The 26,208-nt window shown below is 35.4% G+C and overlaps 1 protein-coding gene across 1 annotated transcript in view; it reads left to right on the top strand.

Moving 5' to 3' along the window:
• KCTD3 (potassium channel tetramerization domain containing 3) overlaps nt 1-26,208 on the top strand; it is a 37,541-nt gene that overhangs the window by 2,014 nt on the left and 9,319 nt on the right. The window contains exons 2-10 of the mRNA XM_034427821.3: nt 5,805-5,858; nt 8,535-8,580; nt 8,997-9,070; nt 10,210-10,268; nt 11,476-11,556; nt 15,611-15,751; nt 16,370-16,460; nt 19,978-20,168; nt 22,252-22,367. Coding sequence (XP_034283712.1) covers nt 5,805-5,858; nt 8,535-8,580; nt 8,997-9,070; nt 10,210-10,268; nt 11,476-11,556; nt 15,611-15,751; nt 16,370-16,460; nt 19,978-20,168; nt 22,252-22,367 — 853 coding nt within the window. The remainder of the gene's footprint in view (nt 1-5,804; nt 5,859-8,534; nt 8,581-8,996; nt 9,071-10,209; nt 10,269-11,475; nt 11,557-15,610; nt 15,752-16,369; nt 16,461-19,977; nt 20,169-22,251; nt 22,368-26,208) is intronic.

The following is a 26,208-nucleotide window of genomic DNA, read 5'->3' as shown; positions in this document are numbered from 1 at the left end:
AAGTATCACAAGTGAATTAGATGTAATAGCAATATAGAGAGACATAAAGAGGGAATTGCAGTTCTTGTTGACAAAGGATAATCAGTTTTAGTGGCTTCTTCCTAACATACATTAAAGATTGTTATGCTAACTATGCTAGGGAGTATGTCAGAGAGCCTTAAGCTAAGTATGGCTTAGACTTAGAGCCTAATTGAGACATGCTGAATCAAGATTCCAGGAACTTCTGCCAAGTTCTTTCCTATTGAGTTTAACATGCATGAATACTATGCATGCTGATTATATTATTCTCTTGTGGATAAGCTGCATTATGCAAAGCATAGAAAAGAAGCAAGAAATAATAAGCATGAGATGAGGAAATGGAAATATAGGTAAATCTAGTTTATAACCACACCATTCACTCATGTCCTATTATTCTTAATAATAATAAAATTTATGCACCATCTGAATCACAATGATTCTGGGCAGTTATCGTTCAGAAGTATCTTTGTTTTTATCTTATCCATGCATCCTTCTCCTCATTCAGTCTTCATGTATCTGTTTTGTAATGTATTTGATTGTCTTTCTCTCTTCATGACAAAGCTACCTCAGCGTACTCTTTTTATACTGGTCATTCATTTTTGTTTTGAATTTACATTCATTTAGGTTTTGACATTTATCTCTTGTTTTACAAAATACAGGTAGTCTTCGACTTACGACCAGTTGTTGAGCAGCAAAAAAATGCCCATTGGGAAAAATGGATTCGGACTTCCGACTGTGAGATTTGCTTAATAACTGCTGTAAAAAATGGTTGAAAAAGATGGGCCTGGTCATGTGGTGCCTTGATTTAATGACCGCATTGACTTATGAGTAGAATTCTGGTCCCAATTGTGGTTGTAAGTTGAGAACTAACTATATTTCATAAAATGTCCCACTCCTATTGCATTCAGTTTATTTTTATATGTCTCTTCAGATAACCAAATTTATTGTAACTTCCAATAGATAATATAACAACAATCTATTCTGTGCGGCAGAACTTCAGCTATTTGAAAACACATCTCCTCAATTATCTTTTATATGAGCTAAATATACCTACTCTTTATAAGGCTTAATTTCCAGATCCCTTACCATTTTAGTAATCCTCTTCTAAAGCTGTTTCATTTTATCCTCACCCTTTATAATGCCAGCCAGAACTGGACAAAATTCCTCAGTAAGGTCCAACCAAGACAAAATAGAGTGGAAAACCTACCCATTTTATCATATGCTTTTTTAAAACTAACAATACACTTTTTCACAATCATACACTTGTCAATTATTTGGAAAGAACAAAAATCTGGATGGCATGCACCCTGCCCAAGTGGTGGTGGTGGTGGTGATGGTGGGAAGCATCATCCTTCCTTATATTTTTCTGTGGTAGTTTTTTATCTGAATTTTGCCAAATATCACCCTAGACACATTTAATAAAGTAGTCCTCTGTAGTTTTTGCATCTATTTTCCCTTTTTATTATGGAATAATAAGAGCATTATTTAAAAGATCAATTTATAGACTAATCTTAAATCACACAATCATGTGACTTGTTTAAGATTAATCACACCCATATTTCAATATATCTCCAGTCAACAATTTCTTAAACTAATCTGCTTAAGTTTAGCACTTATTAAATTCCTTGGTCAATTTTTGGGAAGCTAGTATAGAGTTGAGGGTAACCTACAGTTATTTGTTAATTCATGTTGAATAGTATTACAACCAATACACTCCTGCTATTATTATCAGGGTATTGTATGGTGACTGTATGGTCTTCTGCACAAGCAAAACATTACCACATCATTGATAGTTGCTGACCTACTTAAGATTGCTGAGGGATTCAATATCATGATGCTGAAACCTCTTCTCAGTATTCTTAATTTTCCTATAGAAAGAATAATAGAATACAGTGCTCATTTCAGATGAGGTAAATTGAAGGTGCCTCAGGGAATGTACCAATCTTTATGAGGAACAAATAGTTAAAACATGCAGGTCACAATTGGAAAAAGCCAAGGGATATCCCTGTACAGTGATCCAGATTTGAAGGAGAAAACATGATTCAAAACATATAGAGATGCTTGTATAACATGCTGGCAACTCCTTAAGGTGTTGTGTAGCATATCAGATCTGTTTCTCTTGAATTTCACAGATAATAACTTTGTTGAGATCTACCCTAGTCTAAGAATTACAGTAATACACACACACACACACACACACACACACACGAAGTTAGATACAAAAGCTTTAAAAGAATAGATTGTTTAGACATGATACAAATCTCAAAGAATATAAAGAACAAATAGTGATTGCTAATAATTTACATTTATCATATGCTAGTGTGTGCATGAATCATGATGGCTAGAAAGCTAAAAATTGGTTATAATTGCAGATATAGTCATGGCATAACAAGAAATAGAGAAGACAAACACATTAAGTGATATACACTTTCTAAATGCAAAATAAACATAGTTAGAATAAATCCTGTAGGACTTTAACACTCTTATTACACAAAGCATTTGTTTAGCTTGATTTAAATTAAGGAAGTTCAAGTAAAAAAGTTCCCCATCTTTTTGTCCTATCTGTTGCCCCACATTTGTTCTTCCCTCTTTCCCAAATTGCTAGAGAGATTCTGGGTAGATTTGTGGTTGGTATAAGAGAGGAAGAAGAAAGGATTCAAAATCATACTTGATGCATTTTTAAAAATGTATTTTGCTAGTAGTAATCTTTTACCATTTATTTTGCTAACAATAGGCTTTTGTTAGAAATAATAGCCATAATTATTTTAAATATTAATTTTAAGGAATTTTTTAAAAGTTTTGTTATTTTGGTTTTGTGAGTAAAAACAAAAGTTATGTCCTAAACTATCATGGATTACATCTCCTCATACTTTGGTCTCTGTTTAATCAATTATCCATCATTAAAATGTGCATTTACATTTTGAAAAACATATATTTATATCATTAAGACATATATTTTGTTACACATTTTAGCTAATTAAACTGATAATTTTTGTGAAATTTTAGGTTTAGTATCTTGTATTTACAAGGTGTTTGGATAGTACAGACTTTCTGCCATGCAGAAAAAAGTGTCTCTATTTCTTTTACCATGTAAGCATAAAATAAAAAGAAATTAGGTTTATTTATATGCTGATCATCTTTAATATTTTAAATGATTTATTTCAGGGCAGGGTTTAATTATTGTTGCATATACCATGTAGTTAACAGTGCCACACACTTTCCTATATATTTCTAACCTTTTAAAATCTATTGTATTTTTCTCCTTGAGAAAAAAATACATTCGTTGTTTCCTTGGACAAACAACGAAAATAGCGCTGAAAGTAATCTGAGGGTGAATCCATGGATTACTTGAATTTTCATGGTAGAATTCAAAGTATCTTCTTTGTTACCAAATATTTGTACAGCTTGATAATTCAACAATGGTTGAGTTCATACATTCTGAAATCAAATCATTATTATGGTCAACGACCAGCATAAGAAAAGTGAGGTACAGTCGGGTAGAAAGCATAGAAAATACATCAGAGTCTAAAAATAATAATTATAAAAAACTAAAAGAGATTAAACCAAAAGTATATATAAAAACAAAAGCCTAAATACACCACAGTATAAAGCACTCTAGTATGATGAGCTGAGTGCTCATTAAAATAATTTATGGCACAGGTCTGAAGGATTTTAAATGCTGCTCTGTAGAACCTAGCAAGATTATATGTTGTAGCAGGGTTAGTATTTGAAAGCAGCAGGGAGATGTAGAATTGTCCTGTGCACCTTAGGCATTTTATTTATTTATTTATATAATTTATGCAGTAATTATGAGGTGAGGCTAGTACCAATGTCTTTGGAATGCAGGCACTGGAGAAACACACACTCTGTTGTTTTTGTGTGTCTAGTCTTAGAGTCATTATCTCTCTAGTTAGGGAGAACTGAGAAAAGAGCATGCCATATGCCAAACTAAAGGCTCTCTGGTGTTTAGGATGCTTCAAGATTAGTTAATTATGTCATAGGGAAGACAGAGTTGGATCGTTGGATTCACTGGCAATAAAGGTTGGGGATCTGGATAGGTCTAGTTCCGTGATGGCGAACCTATGGCACGGGTGCCATATCTTTGGGCACGTGAGCATTGCCCTACTCAGCTCCATCGCGCATATGCACGCCGGCCAGCTAATTTTCGGGCCTTCCGGGCCCACCTGAAGTTGGGAAATGGCCTTTTTCCGGCCTCCGGAGGGCCTCCCAGATGGGGGACGGAAGGCCGTTTTTGCCCTCCCCAGGCTCCAAGAAAGCCTCTGGAGCCTGGGGAGGGCGGAAAACGGGCCTACCGGGCCATCACGTGCCAAAAGTGGGGGTAGCGCAGAGGGGGTGTCGTGCACATGTGCGGGGGGTGGGGCGCATTGAATTATGGGTATGGGCCCATGCATGCACGACCCCCCCGCCTGATCCCCACTTTTGGCACGCGACAGCAAAAAGGTTAGCCATCACTGATCTAGTTGCTGCTCTGTGTTCGCTACATGCTATTGTGTGCTTTGGCCTGATTATATCCCTGACTGAGGCCTGATTATATCCCTTACTGAAAAGAAGACCTGGAGAGAAACCAAAAGATGATATTGTAGTTGACACTGTCTTTTTCCTACAATAAGTCATGTTTTAATTATAGTATGTTGCTCTAAGCAGACATAATAAGCCAAAAGGCTACCGTAATTCAAGTATGGCTCAGTTTTGAGAACTTCTCAGGCTTGTCTTCCCTGTTCCAAAGTTGTCGTGTCTCATAGATTAATTTATTTAGTTTATGAGCAAATGTAGGTCTGGTGTGAGCATCTATTATGTTGCTAGTTTTAAACCAAAGAACCAGTCATTTAATATTTGACAAACCTTATAGGTAAAAAATTTAAATATAAAAGTGGCAATTGAAAGCACCTTGTTCCACTAATAAAACTATTTATAGATCTTTGGATTTAAATCAAAGCAATTCACAATGCAATATTTTTATATGACTATTGTTAGGTGACAAATAGTAATCTACATTATATTCATCTGCAAACTAACCACTTTATTGTTTAGTATATATGACTAACAACTCTTAATCAAAATGATCTAACTCTTTGGATTTGTTGAAGAAATGTTTAAACAACATTTAATGGTGCAGTTGGTTTATGTTGTGGCTACTCAGAGTCACTTGAGTGAGATGGACTGCTATATAAATTGGATGGATGTAAGGTTATGGGTATACTAGTATTCACTAATAGCCCCCTTTGTGTGTGTGTGTTTGCGCGACTATGTGTATTCTTTAGAATTGAAGACACATTTAAATCATTTACATAATTAGAAAAGAGGGAAAGAGTGTAATATCACTTTGTATTTCATCTTGCTATTTTGTGTAACTATTTTACAGTAACTTGAAAATAAATAATAGGGATAAATTATCAGGTGATAAATGCTCCCTACCATTGCAAACTCAAGCAAGGCCCTGGTACTTACCCAATATAATCTTCCCCTTTGAAGAATTGAACTGTATGCTGTAATCAAAACTTCCATTATCTTCTATTTCAAAAGAAGCTTTTTGAAGAAAGCCGGAGATCAAACTAGAATAGAATTGTTATTTTCCATCCATTGAGCAGTCAAGCCACATGAACGTGTTTGATTTATTATGAAGTTGAAAAGTAGAAATAATTTGGCCTGTAATAAATGCCAAAATGATCTCTTCATCAGGTCAAGTTTTAACATATTTATATTTACTACTGAAAACATATCTAGTTTTATTTGATTGAACCTGACTTTTCATCTGTCTTTTCTAGGTTCAGTACTTCACGACAAACACTAATGTGGATCCCTGACTCCTTTTTTTCCAGGTATTTTGCCATTTACTTAATTATGTCATTTTTAGTTGAAAGAAGCTTCAGTGAGACTAACTTGTTAAATGGGAAACCCTAATAGGTCAATAGGTTTGGTTTTTTTTTCTATCTTACATTGGGAAACTTTATTGTTGAATTTTGTCTTGCAACAAAAATACCAACCTGGCTCCCTTTCTTATTGTATTCTCTGTATTAAGAAACAAGAGTTAATAAGTTGAGGTAACATTGCTGTTTTGTGGATTATGTAAAATGCAAATAACTTTTGTCTGATGTCTTTGTAATGAAATTTTAAACTGCACTCTTATTTTTTATTTTTCAAACTTTACTACCATATTTAGACCAAAATTGTCTGAAATAGCTTTAGCCTTTTTTTGTGTTATTGATTATCTTTTGATTTATAATATAAATGCTGAACTGAAATAGCTGGTGTACATTTTATTATTTTATGGACGAATCTATTGCTCTGTTCTTTGTACAGCAAATTGACGATTACATTTTGTGACTGATATTTATAGACAGAATTTGAACAGGATGCTACCTAGTTAACTGAGGTAGTAATACTCTAATGACTGCTATTTTTCTGCAGTCAATATTTTCAGGGCAGATGGCAGAGGGGAGAGGATATTGAACTCCTTTCTCATAATGTTCCATCTCCACCATACTCATTGCTTTTTCTGCCATGAGATTCCAGTTATGTATTACTGGTAGTAGAATAGCGAGTTTCAGAATGAAAATGGCAGGTAAATAAAGGATAAAGCACTGCAAATCTTGGGTCCTTGAGCACATGGGGGCTATTAAATTCTATTAAAATCTATAATGAAATTATAAGCCTTCTTATAGTTTGAAATTTTACTTGGCAACTTTTTATTCATAATTCTTATGAATAGAAATGGCTAGAAATAACAGCTGACTTTCTCTTTCCCTCGCTTCAGCCAGCTTCAAATGTATTCACTGTCTTTCTGAGGTTCATTTTATTTCCATGAGTCCTCCATAATGAAATGCCTGAGGGCTCAACCTCTTAGTCCCATAGTATGGTGACTGGAACCATCCACTTAGAAATGAGTGAAACAGTGCTTCCAACGCCTAATCCTTGCAGATCAGCTAAAAGCATATTTTGGTTGGTGATTGACTGCTGCCAAGAGATTCAGCAGTTGGCCTTTCTCTGTCTTACGTCCCACCATTTGGTCATCAACAAGAGCAACCAATGAGGGGTTTCTGTCCCATGCTTAGGTGTGAACATTGATTGAAAAGGGTTCACATTTCTTCGTCCAGAGCCCTTTGCAGCTACCATTCCATAACCTAACGTAAAAGCTTGGAGGCCGGTTAGTAGTTACGAAGTTTTAGATAGATCCTAAATTAGCCTTTACAAAAGGGTTACACCAGGGCCCTCTTTAGTTTTTTTTTTAAATCAAACATGTTCTTTGTATGTTCTTTAGTATTTTATAATTCTTTCCTAACCTTATTTTTGTATAATCATTACAGAAATCTGAGCTGTAAAGACATTACAGGTAGTCCTCGACTTACAACAGTTCACTTAGTGACCGTTCGAAGTTACAATGGCACTGAAAAAAGTGAGTTATGACCATTTTTCACACTTAATGACCGTTTCAGCATCCCCATGGTCACGTGATTTACGTTTGGATGCTTGACAACTGATTCACATTTATGACGGTCACAGTGTCCCTGGATCAGGTGATCACCCTTTGCAACCTTCTGACAAGCAAAGTCAATGGGGAAACCAAATTCACTTAACAACCGGGTTACTAACTCAACTGCAGTGATTCACTTAACAACTGTGGCAGGAAGAATTGTAAAATGGGGCAAAACTCACTTAACAAATGTCTTACTTAGCAACATAAATTTTGGGCTCAATTGTGGTTGTAAGTTGAGGACTGCCTGTACTCTCTTGAAAAATGTAGTTCCATCATGGCTTGTACTAATGAAACCTGAACACCGAAAATGTGTGTGTGTGTGCTTAAATTTACAGAATGGACTTTTCTATAGCTAGAAAACTTCTACTATGCAATGCTTTTCATCCTTTGCAAATTTGTTTTGATTGGCTGTGGGAATAATATAGGACATGATTTAGGTGTAATGTGGATGAAATTATAGTTGGCAGAAATCACCTTCTCCTTTATGGGAGCTAACTTGCAGTCCAAAGCATTTAGTAACAGTAACAGAAACAGAATTGGAAGGGACCTTGGAGTTTATCTAGTCCAACCCCTGCTCACATAGGAGACCTATACTATTTTTGGCAAATGATTGTCCAGTCTCTTAAAAGCCCCCAGTGATGTGGCACCCACAGCTTCCAAAGGCAATTTATTCCACTGGTTGATTGTTCTCATTGTTAGAAGTTTTCTCTTTAATTCCAGGTTGCTTCCCTTTTTGATTAGTTTCCATCCATTGTTTCTTTTCTTGTCTTCAGGTGCTTTGATAAATAAGTTGGCTCCCTCTTCCTTGTGGCAATCCTTCAATATTGTAAAGACTGCTATCATATTACCCTTGGTTCTTCTTTTCACTAGACTAGGTATACCCAGTTCCTGCAATCGTTCTTTGTATGTCACAGCTTCTAGGCCCCTAATCATTTTTGTTGCTCTTCTCTGAACATTTATTTGGTTCATCTTTTTTCTCTCTTACTCAAGTTAGATTGTAATTTAGATTTCTTGATTTCAGTTTGTTGAGTGGGAGAATTTCAACACTGAAAGACGAAACCGGTGCTGTGAGTATTTTGCTTTTTAATTGTATCATAATGTGAAAATTGATTAGATTTTCTGGCAAAAATGTTGGATTCAGAATAATTCATGTAAGCTTAACTGAATAAATGCGAACGTTATAACTGTAAGAAAGCATATTGTATGAGGTTGACTTGCAATAATGCTTCATAGTTTAAATCAGGCATTTGGGCTGAAACCTGTTACCAAAACAGCTTGTTTTAAATCTGAATACTGTAGATTCTAGCAACTATTTGACAAGCTCAAAACTTAAAAAATTGAACAAAAATTGAAATTTTAATGCACATTTAAGTTACACCCACTGAAATAAATATGACTAGCATGCATAATTATGACAGGATTGCTTTCCTGATTTAAAATGTCCTAGCAGGCAAATAAATCAGTTCTCTCTTCTTCTTTGTAGATATTTATTGATAGAGATCCTGCAGCATTTGCACCAATTTTAAATTTTCTTCGAACCAAGGAATTAGATCTGAGGTAAGTTAGAGTTTTATATTAAACTGTTCCAGGAGGAAAGTAATTAAAATAGTGTTAAGATCACTTAAAATTAGCTTTAAAAATCTGGTTCTTGTATGTAAATATGCATGATACAGTACTGTTTCCTTTGGTTACACAAAGCATCTATTTTCCCAAATCTCATTCAGAATTTGTAAGGAAATATTTGGGTTCTAACAGATATTTTTAATTCTTAAACCTTTTAATAAAAAAGCTTAACCTATCCATGCTTAAATCCTTAATTCTTCATTTATTTTTACATGATCTATCTCTATCAGAAATTCTGTGATTTAATCTAGGAATGGAAGTCTCACGAAGGGCCACTCTATAATATTTAAGGCTGTATCCTGAAAAGTTTCAGTTCTGAGGATCCCTGTAGCCTTGATGAAGCCAAGGAAGCCTTTATCTTGTGTATCTATCTTAAATCACTTTCATATATCTATTCTACTTTATACTTCCTGACTGAGCTTTTGCATTGAATCCTTAGCACGTCACATCTTTTTTTTAAAAGATGGACTTAGAAGTTTAAGAGTTAGTTTGAATTAATATCCTTCCAATTTTAACATTTCTATAGTTTCATATATTTATGTATGTTGTTAAATTTAAGCATTTTATTGCTACATGAACCTATCAATATTAATCCATGGGTTGGAAAATTGCATTTAATCTGCAAATAGTTCTCAGGGTTCCGACCAATGCCCAATTTTATTGGTCGGACCAATAAAATTAAGACTCTCAAGCCATTTAGCAAGAAAAATCTAGTTGTTTATTAGGAGCACCATGTTGGCACTTCTTAGGTGAAGCCAGCTCTGGCTTCACCCAATTTGCGCTTTGCCTCTGACCCTTTTCCCCCCTCCCCCCAGAATGTGTCACCAGTCACATCCCCCAATGAAGCAATTTCACGGGTTGTAGAAGTCACTCCCTCCAGCCGTTGCTGATCTCAGTGGAGATGGCCTTGACTTTGGTCAGCTAGGCTGTGTCTTGTTTTGACTGAGGTGTGAATTCCTGGTGCAGCTGTGAGGCGCAATTCCCATCCTCCTGCCTATGGCAACTCGGGAGCAGGTCAGGAAAGGTTTGCGAGTTGACAATAGTATTTTTATTCTATTTTCTTTGTTTTGCAGAGGAGTAAGTATCAATGTACTCAGACATGAAGCAGAATTTTATGGAATCACACCATTAGGTAAATATATATTTGAATCATTCACTAGATTGAACTTGGCAACTAGTTTAATTATAGGTAGTCCTCGACTTACAACAGTTAGTTTAGTGACCGTTGAAAGTTACAACGGCACTGAAAAAAGTAACTTATGACCATTTTTCACATTTATGACCATTGCAGCATCCCCATGATCATATGAATAAAATTCAGATGCTTGGCAACTGACTCATATTTATGACGGTTACAGCGTCCCAGGGTCATGTGATCACCTTTTGCAACCTGACAAGCAAAGTGAATGGGGAACCCAGATTCACTTAACAACCATATTACTAATTTAACAACTGCAGTGATTCACTTAACAAATGGGTTAAGAAAAGTTGTAAAGTGGGGCAAAACTCACTTAACAAATTTCTCACTTAACATGCATTTTGGGCTCAGTTGTAGTTGTAAGTTGAGGACTACCTGTATTTTTTTAGTGAATGATAGGAAATCAGAATGGCAATTTAAACCTATATATTTAATAATGCATTGAGATGAAAGTAGCCAGCCAAAGATTTTTTTTTACTGAAAAATACCGCGATACCTGAGCGAAATATGTTCTATTTTTTGGTCAGCTTTGAACTGCAGCCACACAGTTCCTTCTGGAACGCATCGTTTCATTTCCAGAAGCCATTGTAAGAAATGATGCATCATCCCAGGATAGCTGCCAGCAATAACCATTTTTTTTTCTCTTTTATGATTTTCATCTTCAAGAGCGGAGCATATACTAGGCCACACAATGGCATTTTGTGCTTATTGTTGTTTTATAAGAGATATACTTAGTTCTTCAGAAATATTAGTGTCTTTCTTAATCCACCAGAATTTATTTCTGTGGATTTTTTTTTTCCCCTGTCTGGGTTTATAACCTTTCTGTTTGATAATATTAGTGGTATAAAGCACATCGGGTCACTTGAAAACCAAAATTCATAAAATACTTTTTTAAAAAAAAGTGGTATTCTAGAGTCTGAAAAATTTCCAGATTCTTCCTACCCAAATATTTGAAAAAAATGGGATATGAACTCATCCTTGAAATTAATGTAGATGTGTTTTAAGTTTATTGTTTGCTTATTTCAAAGATAGTATAAACATATCCACATGTTTTCTGGGGAAAAAAATCTTGACTAGAAATTATTTTGAAGTAACCTGTTTTATTGGAAGTGCATTTATTGGAAGTACAATTCTCTTTCAGTAAGAAGATTGCTTTTATGTGAAGAACTTGAGCGTTCCTCTTGTGGCAGTGTACTCTTCCATGGATATCTCCCACCTCCAGGTACTTCTCTATGTTTCAACTGATAGGTATCTTGGACTTTTAAATTGTTGAGATTTTTCAGCTATTTTAAAAGAATAGTATCAGAGTTTTCTCTGTGACTTCCATATTTAATAGATGATTATGTCCACCTTCCATATGAGGATCTTATTAGGCTCTTTTTATAAACTGTTCTATCTCATTGATATTAGTTCAACACATATTTTTCTGTGACCTATTAACACCGATGATACCTTTATTTATTTATTTATTTATTTGTTCGATTTATATATGCTGCCCTTCTCCGGAGACTCAGGGCGGCTTAGAATGCATTAAGCAATAGCCTTCATACTTTTGTATATACCTGCTTAGTAGGGCTTTTTGGGCCCCCCTGAGCAGTGTTCTATTTTATACAAAGTCAGCTTATTGCCCCCACAAACTGGGTTCTCATTTTACCTACCTCAAAAGGATGGAAGGCTGAGTCAACCTTGAGCCTGGTGAGAATTGAACTCGCAGAAATTGCAGGCAGCTGGCAGCTAAGTACTACTTTAACAGCAGCAGTTTAGTCCACTGCGCCACCAAGGCTCTTTAAAGGTTAACTTTGATTATTTGTTTCTCTGATGATGTTATAAAGTCAAGAGTGATGAACCTTATCCACCTGCACCTCTTCCTCATTTTTCCAGACAAAAGAGTTATTTAGTCTTTAGTTCTGGAGCACTGTTGTTTGTACAAACCACTGTGGCCCTCTCTGGAAATACACTTGTACACAGTGTCTTGAAATTTGGGCACCAAGTGAGTTGTTAATTACAATATATTATTTTAGGACTGGTAAAGTAGTTTATTTTGCATTGTGACTCCTGTGCTGTTTTAGAAGAGCCCTGATATCCACAGGTGGAACATTTGGGCAAACTACGGTTTTAAAGTTGTAATTCTTTTTTTTTTTTTTTTTTTTATTGAAAAGGTTTTCAAATACAAATTTTTCCCCCTTTTCCCCCCCCCTCCCCCCCTCCCTAACCCCCCCTCCCCACCCTACCCCCCCTGTGACTTCTTCGTAACAAAAAAAAACCCTAATTCATAACAGATTACTTACTCCCTCCTCAAAATACTGACCTTTACTTACTAAAAGTATTATAAATCCCCCTTTATCCATACATTTCAAAAAAGAAGAAGAGAAAAAAAACAAAAAAAAAAACAAACACATTATACTATAACTATTATAAAATAACTTCTAATTTAGCATAATAGTGTTTTATATCTATACATTATTGCAACAATTCAAAACCACCTTCCACTTTAAAACTATACGATAAGTCCTACTTTAATAACATTTCAAAGCGGGCTCCCCATAAAGTCTAATTTAACATTTATTCCACTCTATCCATTTCCTCCACTCCCCTAAATGTATCACTTAAAAATCCCTTTTCTTAAACTAATCAGTCTGTAGCTAGCTTATTCACCCACTGTCTTACAAATTTACCATACACAACAATTCTTGATATCTTTAATTCACTGCCCACACTACTTAAAAATATATATATATATATATTCCATTATATCTAAATAAAAAAAGAAAAGACAATAACTTTAAATTTATAGTCCATATAATATCTTCTTGAAGTCTTTCCACTGGATTGTTAAAACCAACATCCATAATAGGGTAACATAGCTTGCTGATGCAACAGTTTATTCAAGATCTCCAATCATATCTGCCCCCATCAGTAGTAAACATCTTCTTATATATATAAAAGTAAAAACAACCACCCGAGTGACATTATAATTATATTCCATATAATAATAATTGTGGGTTTCATCAGGATTATTAATTTCCATCATCGTATTGGGTAACAACCCGATCTTCTGCATGTCCCAATGTGATTCTCTTGCCTTATAATTCAAGATAATTATAATATATTTATCAACACAAAAAGAAGTTTCAAAGTAGATAATTCAAAACCATCAATTTGAGGCTCTTTCCATGTCCCAAAATTACGGCAATGCAGAGATCTGCCACTATCCTCAGGATGATATTGACCAATATGTCGCCTCCTCTATGTTTTCACATAATCATTCATATTTTAAAATCACTGGCTTCACTGTTGCTTGGGTTAGAAATTTCTATTTTTGTACAGCCTATTTCTTTTTTTGTTTTCTTTTTGTGGGTTTGACTTCCATCCTAATTTTTTGTGTCTCGCGTTTCTTTTTTATCCCTTGTATATCCTCTAATTGGTTTCCATGCTTGTCCTTGCCTTGATAAGTCATCACATTAAAATCAGATGGCACTTCTCTCAAATTTGTAGATAATCCAGCTGGGGTATCCGATAAATCCAAAGGCAATTTATCTGGTACAGTCTCTGTCTTTAGTTCCAACTCCTTCTGCTTATCCTGTATTATATCTGAAGACGTTAAATTCATTTTCAACCTATTTTGATAAAATTCTTCCGCTCTTTCAACAGTATTTAACTGGTATCTTTCTCCTTGATATCTCAATATAATACCAACTGGGACGTCCCACCGGAATTGAATATTTCTCCTTTTTAACTCAGACACCAGAAAGCCAAATTTCTTCCTTTCCATTAATATCTTAGGTGGGAGTTCCTTGTAAATCCAAATCTTTCTTCCATACAATTGCAAATTAGAATTGAAGGAATTTTGCACAATTTTATTCCTAATTTCTTTATCTGAAAAATAGATTACCACATCTCTAGGCAATTGCCTTTGCTTGGCAGTCCAGGAGTTTATTCGATAAGCTCTGTCAATCCTACAAAACACTTCCTCAGGTTGAATCTTTAAAATCCCAGCTAGAAATTCAGAAGATATTTTCCTTAAGTCATCTCTGTTATTTTCCTGCAAACCTCTAAGTCTTATTGCATATTCTGTGAAATTATATTGTATCTTTAGAACCTCTTTTTCAATCCTCTGTTGCAGATTTTCTACATTACCAGACTTTTGGTCAGCATCCATTTTAAATTTTTCTTCTGAACTATAATCCTGAATATTTAACAAATCATTTTCAATTTTTTGAATTCTATTGTCCAATTTATCTTGAATTTCATCCATTTTTGACTCTAGTAAATTAGTATTTGTATCCAACCGAATCATGAATTCTGACACTTTTAAAAATTTTTGCTGCAAAAAGTCAAACTTGGATTTCACCAATTCCTTAGTTTCCTGCTTAAATTTTTCAAGTTGCTGATTCACAATCTCATCCCTTCTTTCAATCTCCTCTAAGAGAAATTCTATTATATTAAAATCAGGTTTCTGGGACTGAAGAGTTAAAACTTGTTCCTTTAAATTCTTAGTGGGGGAATCCCCCCCACCTATTTGTTTGTCTGACTTCACAAGCCTCAGTGCCATGTTTCCGCCTAAGCAGGCTTTGTTAGAAGAAAAAAGAAAAAAAAAACAAGACAAAAGACTTCCAGCCAGCAACAATCAGGCCTCCAGGGGAAAAAGAGAAAAACAAAAACAGGAGCGGAGTTTTGTCTACAAATGTAGCCTGTGGTATTTATTCCGCTACATTGTAATAATAAAAAACGGAAGAACTTTCCTCTCAAACTCTTCTCCAGCCGCGGCAGACGCCATTTTAAAAAAAAACTTTTTTCCTCTTTCTCTTCCTCTATTCTCTTAAGTAATTTTTAAAAGATAAGTAAAATACTTGCGCTTCAGTATTACAGGTCCAGCTCACATTTTCTTTGAGTAATCTGTCAAATTCGCAGGCTTGCTTTTGACGCCTGGCTCTGCATTAGCAGAGGTCTCCCAAAGCCCGGAGCAGCGGCTGGGGATATGGGGCATCTCATCCGCTCCATCCCAAAAGTAAAAGAAAAACTTTTGGGACTCTGCAGAGAGTTCTACCCACCCCTGCCGGCTCTATCTCCGTTTCCTCATGGGAACGGAGTTTTTTCGAGCCGCCGTTCCGTTGTGAAGGCGGCTCTGACAGGCAGTGGAAGCTGACGATCCCAAAGGAACGTCTGGCGGCGGCCAGCAGCAAACAGGAAGTCAAAGTTGTAATTCTTTTATTTATATCTTAAATAAGAATGAGAAATAGTTATACCGAATTAGAGACATATCTTTTCTTTCGTAGGCATTCCAAGTCGAAAAATCAATGGTTCTGCAGGAACATCTACAGATGTTAGAATACCTCAGAACGGCTCTGAAGGTGAGGTGCGAGCAGGCAATTTGCAGCCTTCACTAACTGGTACTGGTGAAGATACAGTTAAACTAGGTGAGAAAAATTTAGAATGTTATTATGAGTACACATGATTCTTGCCTCATGTATTTGTGGTTGAAAATTATTGAGGGCAGAACTCTGTCTTAATTTGATTCTTCAGTGTCGTCATTGGGTATCATTGTGAACATAGAAATTAGGCTTTCAGTTGCTACTAATTTTTTAAGACTTTATGTATAGTACAATTTTTAAAAAATTGTACTATACATAAAGCGCCTGAAAGGATGGCCAATGAAGTATATATCTTCAGTTTTGAAGGCAGTTTGCATTCAAAGAGTAAGGTGCTGCACATTCACAATTAACAAATGGAAAGTATTTAATCTACATGGATATACTAATTGCATTGTAAGGCTCCTGGAAATTCCATTTATCTTCACATTTTAACTTTTCAGATTTCCTATGCCACAATTCACCATATATTCATGTCCATCTTGGTAGCATTAAAAGGAATGGCATTAAATTTCAAAATCCTGTATTTTGTGCTAATATTAAATTACATATTTGCATAATCACAACGTGGGATTTCAGAATATACAGTGCCATTGACCTGTTCATTGAAATAATTAATTTATATCTTCATCTTTGTTTTTTCTTTTTTAAAAACAACAACAACAGGGTTTCCTGTGGATCCTCGAAAAGTTTTGATAGTGGCTGGCCACCATAACTGGATAGTAGCTGCATATGCCCACTTTGCAGTTTGTTACAGGTAAGCACAAATTACTAACACTATGATTTGTTTTACCTTTTAGTATCTGTGCCATTTTATAAAGTATTAATTAAATGCACAGTGATAGAGGGGATTTTTTTAGGTGAACACAAGTTCATCATCTTTAATGGTCTAAAATTCAGCATGGAAATTTTCATCATTCTGTTCCTTCATAATTACATTATCAAACTTATTTTCCAAGGATGAGACATGTTGCCCAATATTAAGCCACTTTATTTAAAATAAGGTGGTTTTTTTTCTCTGAAGTATCAGGTGGTGGAGGAAATTAACTCTCCTAGTTCATGTTTTCTGAGAGAGAAATCCATGTTACTAATATATGTGTTGCTTCCAGTTGTTTCACTAGAAACTTTTAATGAATCTGAAAAGTTTAGTATATGTCAGTGATGGCGAAATGCCTGTGCACATGCAAATGGCACCAAGTGCCAAAAAGGGAAGCACTTTGTGCTTGACCAGGAAGAGTGCGCCAGGTAAGGTACTTCCGGTTTCTGGCGTGCATGTCTTCCGGTTACTGCTGCGCATGCACATGTGCCGATCAGCTGGCTGGTGCGCATGCTCGCGCCGGATAATGGAAGACCAGCTCTTCTGGTTTCCAGTATTGCTGCACACACAAAAGCCAGCTGATCATCATGTACGCATGTGCACCAGAAACCCAGAAGAATTGGCGATGCTGCGCGTGCCAGGCGACATGGCTCTGCGTGCCACTTCGGGCATGCGTGCCATAGGTTCGCCATCATGGGTATACATTCTTTGCTATATACAATGACAAAAATTTTATAATATGCGACATTAGATATCGTTAATAAAATATGTTTTCATAAATTGCTTTAATTCTTTTATGTAAGACATATATTAATATGAACTTCTGTGTGATTGTAAGAGTCTGAAAGTCACTACATTCAGTGTACATTAAAAGAAGAATGTACTACTATTTATTTATTTATTTTTATTTTATTAGGTTTATATGCCGCCCTATCTCCAACGGACTCAGGGCGGCTCACAACAATAAAACCACAATCCAATGCAAATTAAAATGCCTAATTAAACAAATACAGTTAAAACCCGTAAAAACCCCATCAGTCCAGGCCGGACTACTATGCTGCTATGTGTCCAGTCTGGCATATTAAATGGCTTGTAATTAGTAAGTAATGTTTCTAAATCATAGAATTATAGTTTTGAAAGAGGCAATTTAGGCATAGGCCTGTCCAGCTCAGTGCAAAAATCCAAGTATCTAGAATCCACTCAGACATATCCAGTATAAAGGAATCTACTAGTCTGAGTAATTGGTTCCTGTAGCAATCTGCTGGTAATGTCACTACATTTGACTAACTACTATAAGTTACTTAGAGGATAATGTGCTTGTTATATAGCAATTCTGAATACAAAGATATGGATTTGATTGATAATATTCCATCATCAATTTCTATTCTTAGTAATCACATACCTAGATTTTCTCTGTGATAATCTGCCTCTTGTCTGCTCTTTAAGGTCTTCTAATGGTGCAACCATTGCCATAGTAACAGAGTCCATCCATCATAGTAAACTGGTAGTCCTATAGTGAGAAAGTGCTGTACCATGGGTTTGATAGACACTGCCTATGGAGATTCTCATTTTAAATCGTTCAGTCTCTTGTCAAAGCAATAATTATATCCAGACTCCAGAAAGACCTGAATTGAATTTTTGAATCAATTTCTCTATAAAACTAAATGATCAGTACAGGTAGGCCTTGACTTACAACAGTCCATTTAGTGACTGTTCGAAGTTACAACAATACAGAAAAAAATATTTTCAACTGTTTTTCACAGTTATGATCACTGCAGCATCCCCATGGTCACGTGATCAAAATTCAGGTGCTTGGCAACTGACTCATATTTATGATGGTTGCAGTGTCCCAGCGTTATGGGATCACTTTTTGTGACCTTCTGACAAACAATGGGGAAACCAGATTCACTTTACAGCCGTGTTACTAATTTAGCAACTGCAGTGATTCAGTTAACAACTGTTGCAAGGAAGGTCATAAAATGGGGCAAAACTCACTAAACAAATATGTCATTTAGCAATAGAAATTTTTGGCTCAATTGTGGTCATAAGCCAAGGACCATCTGCATTTTGATTTGATTGGTGATTCAAAGCAGCAATTGGATCTCACTGCTAAGATAATTCCTATTTAGAAAAACCTAAAAAACACTTTGGATTTCTTAATAATGCTATTTCTCATTTCCTGAATTAAGTTGTACTGTTCATAGGATTATAGTAATAGCAATATAGCTACTTTCCACTGTAAAGTGTCATACCTGAATTTACATGTTTAAGAATAAATTTCTACTTGGGCTGTGCAGAATGTTTTGAATGCTGGCCATATGTCTTTCAATGGGCTGCTTTGACCTCATTGGAAGTTTTACACGATGTTGTTCCAATCTTATTTAGACATCAGATCATTTCTTGCAAGGTTGGAAGAACCCATTTCAGATTCAAAATGATTTGAGCTCGAATCATTTTTTACACCTTATGTATGCACCAGCATATATATTCCTTCAGGAATATACAAATTAAGGTAATAGGATGCCCTTGTAAAAATGAAATAGCTGTCATTTTCCTCTGGAACTCCAAATGAAATTATTCTGAGGATTTCTAACATTTATAGCACATGATTGCAGTATGATTTATATTGCCGGTTTGCATGCAGTCAAGTCCCTAGCTAATATGGTCACATCTTAGTAGAAAGATAGGATGTAAATCAAACAAATAATAAAAAAATCAGGATTGTCATTATGCAAAGTGCTGCAGTGAGTGAGCTGATTTTGTTAGCTTTATATGCACTGTCACTTGACTCTTCTTTTCCTTGAATAACTTTTAGTAACCATTATGCCAAGTTGCAGCAGCATAAAGAGATTAGATAATATGCCTGTTTTATCTGAAAGACACCTGCTTTTTTCTGTTCTCTTTAGTTTCTTTATACAGTATAAAATCTTTTACATGGTTTTAAGAAATATACATTTATCTTTTCTTACATCTTTCCTCCTTTCCCATCTATCTTTTTCTGCATTACATTGAAATTGTGGAGGTAGGCACTTTTTCATTCTTGATTCTGAAGATATAATCTCTGAGAAATGTTGGAAGATAAATAATCATATATTTAATTTCCTTTTGTGGTTCTAATGATTTTGCTATTTCATGTGCTTATTTGAGAAAATTACATAGGTATTGGAGAAAATATTTGGTTTTATTCTATACTGAAATGCGTCTTTTACATAAACCAGAATTAAGGATTTATTGTAAGTCAGTGATTTGTGACAGCCTCTATTTAAATTTTATCTTGTAGGTGTTAATTCTAAGGTTCTTTAGTATTTTAACTTCTCTGTAGCATATAGGACTGAGTTAGAATGTTTCAACCATTTTTCTGGCTTCTGGTGATTAGCCAACTCATTCGTACTGAAGTTCCTGTACATTTTAGAAGGCCAGCCATAAGAAACATCTGTTCATACGTCTTTTTCCTTAGAATTAAAGAATCCTCTGGGTGGCAACAAGTTTTTACAAGTCCTTACTTAGACTGGACTATTGAACGTGTGGCTCTGAATGCAAAGGTTGTTGGTGGTCCACATGGTGACAAAGATAAAATGGTTGCTGTGGCATCTGAAAGCAGTATCATTTTATGGAGCATCCAGGACGGCGGTAGTGGTAGCGAAATAGGTGAGCATGTGTTGTGTTTCCCTTCTTAATATATACTGATATTTTAATATGGCTATACTTTTCTTTTCATAGGTTGAATTGGAGGGACTTGCAGTAAACTATTTTTTTTAACCAAGAATATATTAACTGAAATATTGTTTCTTAATACCTGCTGAATCTTGATCAATTATGAGCAGCTGTTCTATATTTGATCATAGTCTAATCGAGAGAACACTCAATTAAGATCACATACTCCTGCCTTCCTATTCACCGAAAACTAATTTATTCTTTAAAACACTCAATTTACTAATTCTGAGCTTGTTAAATAATTTTACAAAATCAATGATATTTACTCCATTAATAGAGCAAGTGGAACAGGGCATGTGTATTACTTATCTAAGTGTGGGTGTGATTGATTTATTGCATTGATTTTATAATGATTTAATAAGAAAGAGTATTCTCTTTTGTACACTGCTACCGGCCCATTTTTCTTGCAATCTTAGCAGACCTGCCTTGGGAGGCAGGCATTTGTTCTCTGGAAAACAAAAACAAATCAGAAAAACAATGTGTTGTTACATATATTCTTCAGAAACTGACACCATCTATGGAATATTATCAAGCTTGGCATCTCCTAGAAGCTGTTTCTCCCTTCACTGTTACTTACATAATAAGCTGGTACTAGATTGCTGCTATAAGCAATATTTTACAGAGAAATCCCCTTAAGACAAGCATCTGTCACTACTTTTACCATTGTCTTCCCTCTGGATGGCATTATGACTGTTGAGCTTAAGTAGGAGTGACATTTTAAATTCCTTCAGACTATTCATGCTGTCTTCCTTGATTTCCCTGAACTTCCTCCAGAGTAATCATTTCTAGTTTCTTTCCTTTTTCTTGTTGCCTGCTTTTTATGTATGCTGCTGAAAATAGAGTAAAACCTCAAGGAAGGTCATATGGCCCGAAAAATGATTTGGCATTTATTATTATTTGGTATTTATTTATAACCTCCTGGAACAGATTCAGTCTGTGCCGTTTGACAATTCTGAGTGGCTTACACTATGTATTTTAATATATTTTAAGATTTCTGCATGTTAATGTGAAATATCTGAAGTACAGAATAAATGAAAGCTTAAAATCACTTTATGTACCAGACTTCTTCATTACAGGCCAAAACCATAGAATCTGCTGTCCTTTATTTTAAAGTAATACAACACCTTTTTGTTGTTAATTGTTCCTTCATAAAGCTTAAAGATATAGTAGAGGTGTTTTCTGTGTAGATTTTGATAGAAAAGATAAAAAAACCACCCAGCCATACATAATTCTGGGCATGTTTGCATTTCTATCAAATAACACTTTAGCAATTCTCAGTGGCTAACACAATGTAAGTTTTTGAACATAAGATCCTTTATATTTTAATTTGAATTTTTTAAAACTAGGGCTTGACTATTTGAGGGGCCATCTTGTCATCAAATGTTTCTGCCTATTTGGCATGGACAGACTGGACATGTTTAAACACTGTTAATTAAACAATGACATTTTGTGGAATCCAAGCAATTTTGTAGAAGCATTCCTTTTCTCTCATGGCAACTGCCCTATGGAATGATGTCCCCACCCCCAGAGATTTGGATGTCTCCCACCTTAACAAATTTCCAGAAATGATTAAAAGTCTGGTTGTTCTCTCAGATCTTAGGATAGAAGGAGAACCTGTAGTTTCTGGGATTTTTTTGTGGTACTACAGTCTTCTGGTTGCTTGTGGATGTTTTGGACATAGGTTGTTTTTTCTTTTAGTTATAACCTTTTCAGAGTCACTGAAGAGTCGAGTGACCTCTAAATCAAATAACTAAGAACAAAATAAATGAATCTTATCTTAGTCATGGCTGATGTAGCCTCAGCTGAAACATAGTCATGGCTATGTACCAAGGCGTAAGTATTTATATCAACCAGTCTATAATTAAATATATTATAAGAGAGGCAGTGATTACTAATGATATTGTTATACTTTTCAAAACATTTTTAATTGGATATTGCAATTATTGTAACTTAAAATTTCTTAGACCCTTTTGTGCTTTTAATATACATCTGTATGTGGTATTGTCTCTCCTGATAGGAATCTTTAGTCTTGGAGTTCCAGTAGATGCTCTTTTCTTCATTGGTAACCAGTTGGTAGCCACCAGTCATACAGGAAAAGTGGGAGTATGGAATGCTGTGACTCAACATTGGCAGGTACATATGAACAGAATTTCTCGCTCCTGTACCTTATTAGTATTCAAAAAAGGACATCAGCTTTTTATCAGTATATTTGTTCATCTTTAATATACTTTACTATTGCTGAAATATCTCTAATGTTTCAAGTTTTATCATTTAGCTAGCAAGAGTTGTAATCGTTTAATTATTTTGCAGGAAAACTATTTCTTTATAATAGGAAAGATGTTTGCCAAAGATGGAACTGACTCCTGTTATTTATTTATTTTTAATTTGGAAAGCAGGGCTTAAGACTTATTCCTGTTTTGTAGAAGTGACCACTCCTTTCAGAGGCAAACCACAGATTTTCGCGTGGCTCCAACTTGAGGGACAAAAACAAAACATAAATGAGGAGGAGAAGGTAGTCTAGGAAAGAGAACAAGATGTAATGCAAATCATGCCTATCCTAGTGTTCTAATTGGTTTGCTGAAGACAAGCTGCAGCCAACAGGCAGCGTGATAGCTAAATATTAGAATCCAGGAGCATTCAGTCTTAAGCAGATGCCCAGACGTGTAAATGGGCTGATCCAAGACTCAGAAGAGCTTCTGGAGACAGTGATGCAAAACAGAGGAGTCAAGCAATCCTGGCAGCAAACATTCCTGCAATGCAGCCAACCCTCTCAGCTTTATTGATTTTCCTATGGCACTTTTTTAGATGGAATAGGCATCAGGTGGGGTTGCTCATGTGAAAAAAAATAAAAAAGTGGAAGAAGGAGAAACCCAAGGAAGTCCAAGAAAGTGGCTATTATGTATCTGAAACCCCTGGCAAGTAAATCTGTTCTGCAGGTAGTTGGGAGTAAGGCATATCTGTGAGGATGAACAAACAGAGGATGCTGCTATAATATCATCTTCCCAGATGTACGGCAGATCTCTTCTGGAGCTGATTGATCTCATTGCAGAGGTGGTTGAGACTCTTACTGTGGGAGTCCCACTAATAGATATTTACAAGGCAGCAGCAGAGCTGAACCATCTAAATTCATGAAGCATTATGAGGTAGATAGGTTTATCTCTGCAGATCTAATCCTTAGGCACATAATGCTATAGAGCAGGGGTGTCAAACTCGAGTCGTGTTGTCATCACGTGATGTATCACAACTTTTCCCCCCTTCGCTAAAATGGGGGTGAGGGGGGCCAACGTGTGAGGCACCTGGCCAGCGGGCTGCGAGTTTGACACCCCTGCTAGGGAGTCTGTTTTAACTTCTGTTAACCATTTGTGAGAATGCTGCTGCAGTATAGCCTTTTTGTGTTGGGTTCATCTTTTATGACTAACAACAGTTGTTGGACTTAATATGAAATACTTTCCTTGTCACTGATCTAGCAAAAAGGGGAAAGATCCAGAGATGTTTCAAGAAGGACCAATAGTCAAATTGTTAACTACTGTTCTGTGTTTGCTATTATACATTTTTCTTTCATTTCCCATTTATTTTTGCTGGTGGCAAGGTTTTATTTTGAAGGTGAATTAGTTAATAAATGAAAAATGGAACTACAATCCGCTGAAGTCATGCATGCTGCTAAAAGGAAGGGTTTCTTCCACGGGACAGGAAGAAGTCTTAAGCTCTGCTGTTTTGCTAGAAGAGGTAGAGTTAACCCATTCTGTTGAACTATTCAGGAACCAGAAAGGTTTTTCATGATTAGTCAAATTATGTTTATGTAAAATCCTGAGAAATTTAGAAATTCTATCATCTACCTGAAAGTTTCTCAACTAATGATACATCATTTCTCAAAGATAGCTATTTTATATTTCTGTTCTCAAATGCTGTGCAGTTTTTATACATTATGCATTCTGACAGTGGAAATAGAGATTCTTGGATTATATTCAAGACTGAGAGGCATTCATGCAAGAAGCAAACCTGGTAACACAGCCAGATGGTTGTCTCTATAGCTCAGTGTAAAGAACTAAGGAAATCCAATAGACTGCCATGTAATTTTCAAGAGGCAAAAGTGACCTAAGGCATAGACTTGGGATACTGCATCACTGGTTGAATAAATCCTGATTTTACACATAAGTGACTGTCATGCCAATAAGTACTACAGGGAGAATTCAAGAAAACAAGTGATATAATTGTTATTTGTTGAAATCTTACAGGTGTCTCCTGAATATAGCTAAAATCCTTTTTAAAGGTTGTTTGTTTATTTTTTTGGGGGGGTAAAGTTTGCATAATTCATTCTAAGGATTTAGGTAGTAAACTAAGGTAGTCTGCTCATTCTCAAGCAAAATCCTGGCAGCGTAAAGAGCATAGTCAAAATCTGGTATTCAAATAGTGTTAAAATAGTTAGAACATTTTGGGCATAGGTTATTTACATAATATATTAAAAGAGGACATGTTTGCCAATTTAAGGTGCTACAAAATTGCAATTACAAGACAGAAAAATAAAATGATGATTTTGATAGGCCAGAAAAGTGAAATGAAAAATAATTGAATGAAATTCCAGAGAAATATTCAAAGTTCTTTATGTAAGATACAATTGAAACACAGATGTATAAATCAGTGTAAGGTGATATGGCTAGAGTACATGTGAAAACAATCTTGGGATTATAGTTCATCTCAAGTTGATTATGTGCTAGTAATATGAATAACTACTAAAAAGGCATTTGCATCTTTACCTGCATCAGTAAGTGTAGATTATAGGAAACAACTCCCTTGCATCAAATTAGAGGAAATAAAGTTCTAGTTGAATATTAGGGAAATCTTTCTAAAATGTAACATCCATTTGATAGAAGAATCAATTGGTAAATTGACCTCAGTGGATGAAATGGCCTCTTTCAATTTAGTAATTTTATGAATATCTTTAAAAATCTGCTTTTAAAAAGCTAATATAGCAGTTGAAACTAGGAGCTATGTTTTTGTTTATCCTATTATTCTATCTTTCTTTTTTAGTTCTATATAGTTAGGCTGTATTAATAATCACTTCCTTTCTCCCATAGTCACTTGCTCATTGATTCCAATCACAAGTTTGCTGTCCTCCCCTTTATTGGTCTCATTTACCCAAGCCTGGCAAAGGTCTGTTGTCTTAAAGGGGAAGTTGGCTATCATAGTTCCTCTCTCCTTCCAGATTTTATTCCTCCCATCCCCTTTCTGAAACAATATAACTTTTGTCATCTAGTTCAGTGAGAACTGTTTTTGTAGTGCCTTCTTCTGTTGGCTTCCATCTTATTTTTGAAGGCTTTCTGGAAGATCTTTTCTGAGTACCATCAGTGCTTCCTTTCTAGCTTTCTGGGCTTTTTCCTCTTTTGCAGAGTTGTTCTCCTTCTTCTGACATCTCCCACTCCTGACATCTTGCTTGCCTACCTACCAGTGTGTCAACTAACTTTTGAGACTGCCCATTTTTTTCTTTGCAGCTCACCTACCCAGACCTTTTAGACTACAGGCTGCCATTATCCAGCTTACTTTGACTCATTCTGTCTGGGCTCTTTCATGTGCATCTGGTACTGTTGTATTGACACCTAAAGGTGGTGCATCTTTCATGTTTCTGCTGTCTTGGAAGTCTTTAGCCTTTTCTTACCTGCCTGCAGTGTGTATATATGCACATGAATGTATACACACACACACACACACACACACACACACACACTTTCCCAACATCCATGCATATTATTGTGTTATAGTATTAATTCAGTAACTTGAAAATAATTGTTGTAACACTGTGGTATAAGAGTTCTTTCAGAAGTTTTACAAGAAAATTGTGAGAAAGAAATCTTTAAATTTAATACAATTTCAAATTGCTCCAGTTTAATTTCATAAAACATATGCGTTTAGATAATATGGCTCACTCCAACACAAAAGCATATGAAACAAAATAGAAAGTTGATGTTTTTATTTTATT

This window comes from Pantherophis guttatus, chromosome 1, assembly GCF_059756535.1.
Source record: "Pantherophis guttatus breed Tessera chromosome 1, ASM5975653v1, whole genome shotgun sequence".
NCBI lineage: Eukaryota > Metazoa > Chordata > Lepidosauria > Squamata > Colubridae > Pantherophis > Pantherophis guttatus.
This window is presented reverse-complemented; position numbering and strand designations above follow the sequence as displayed.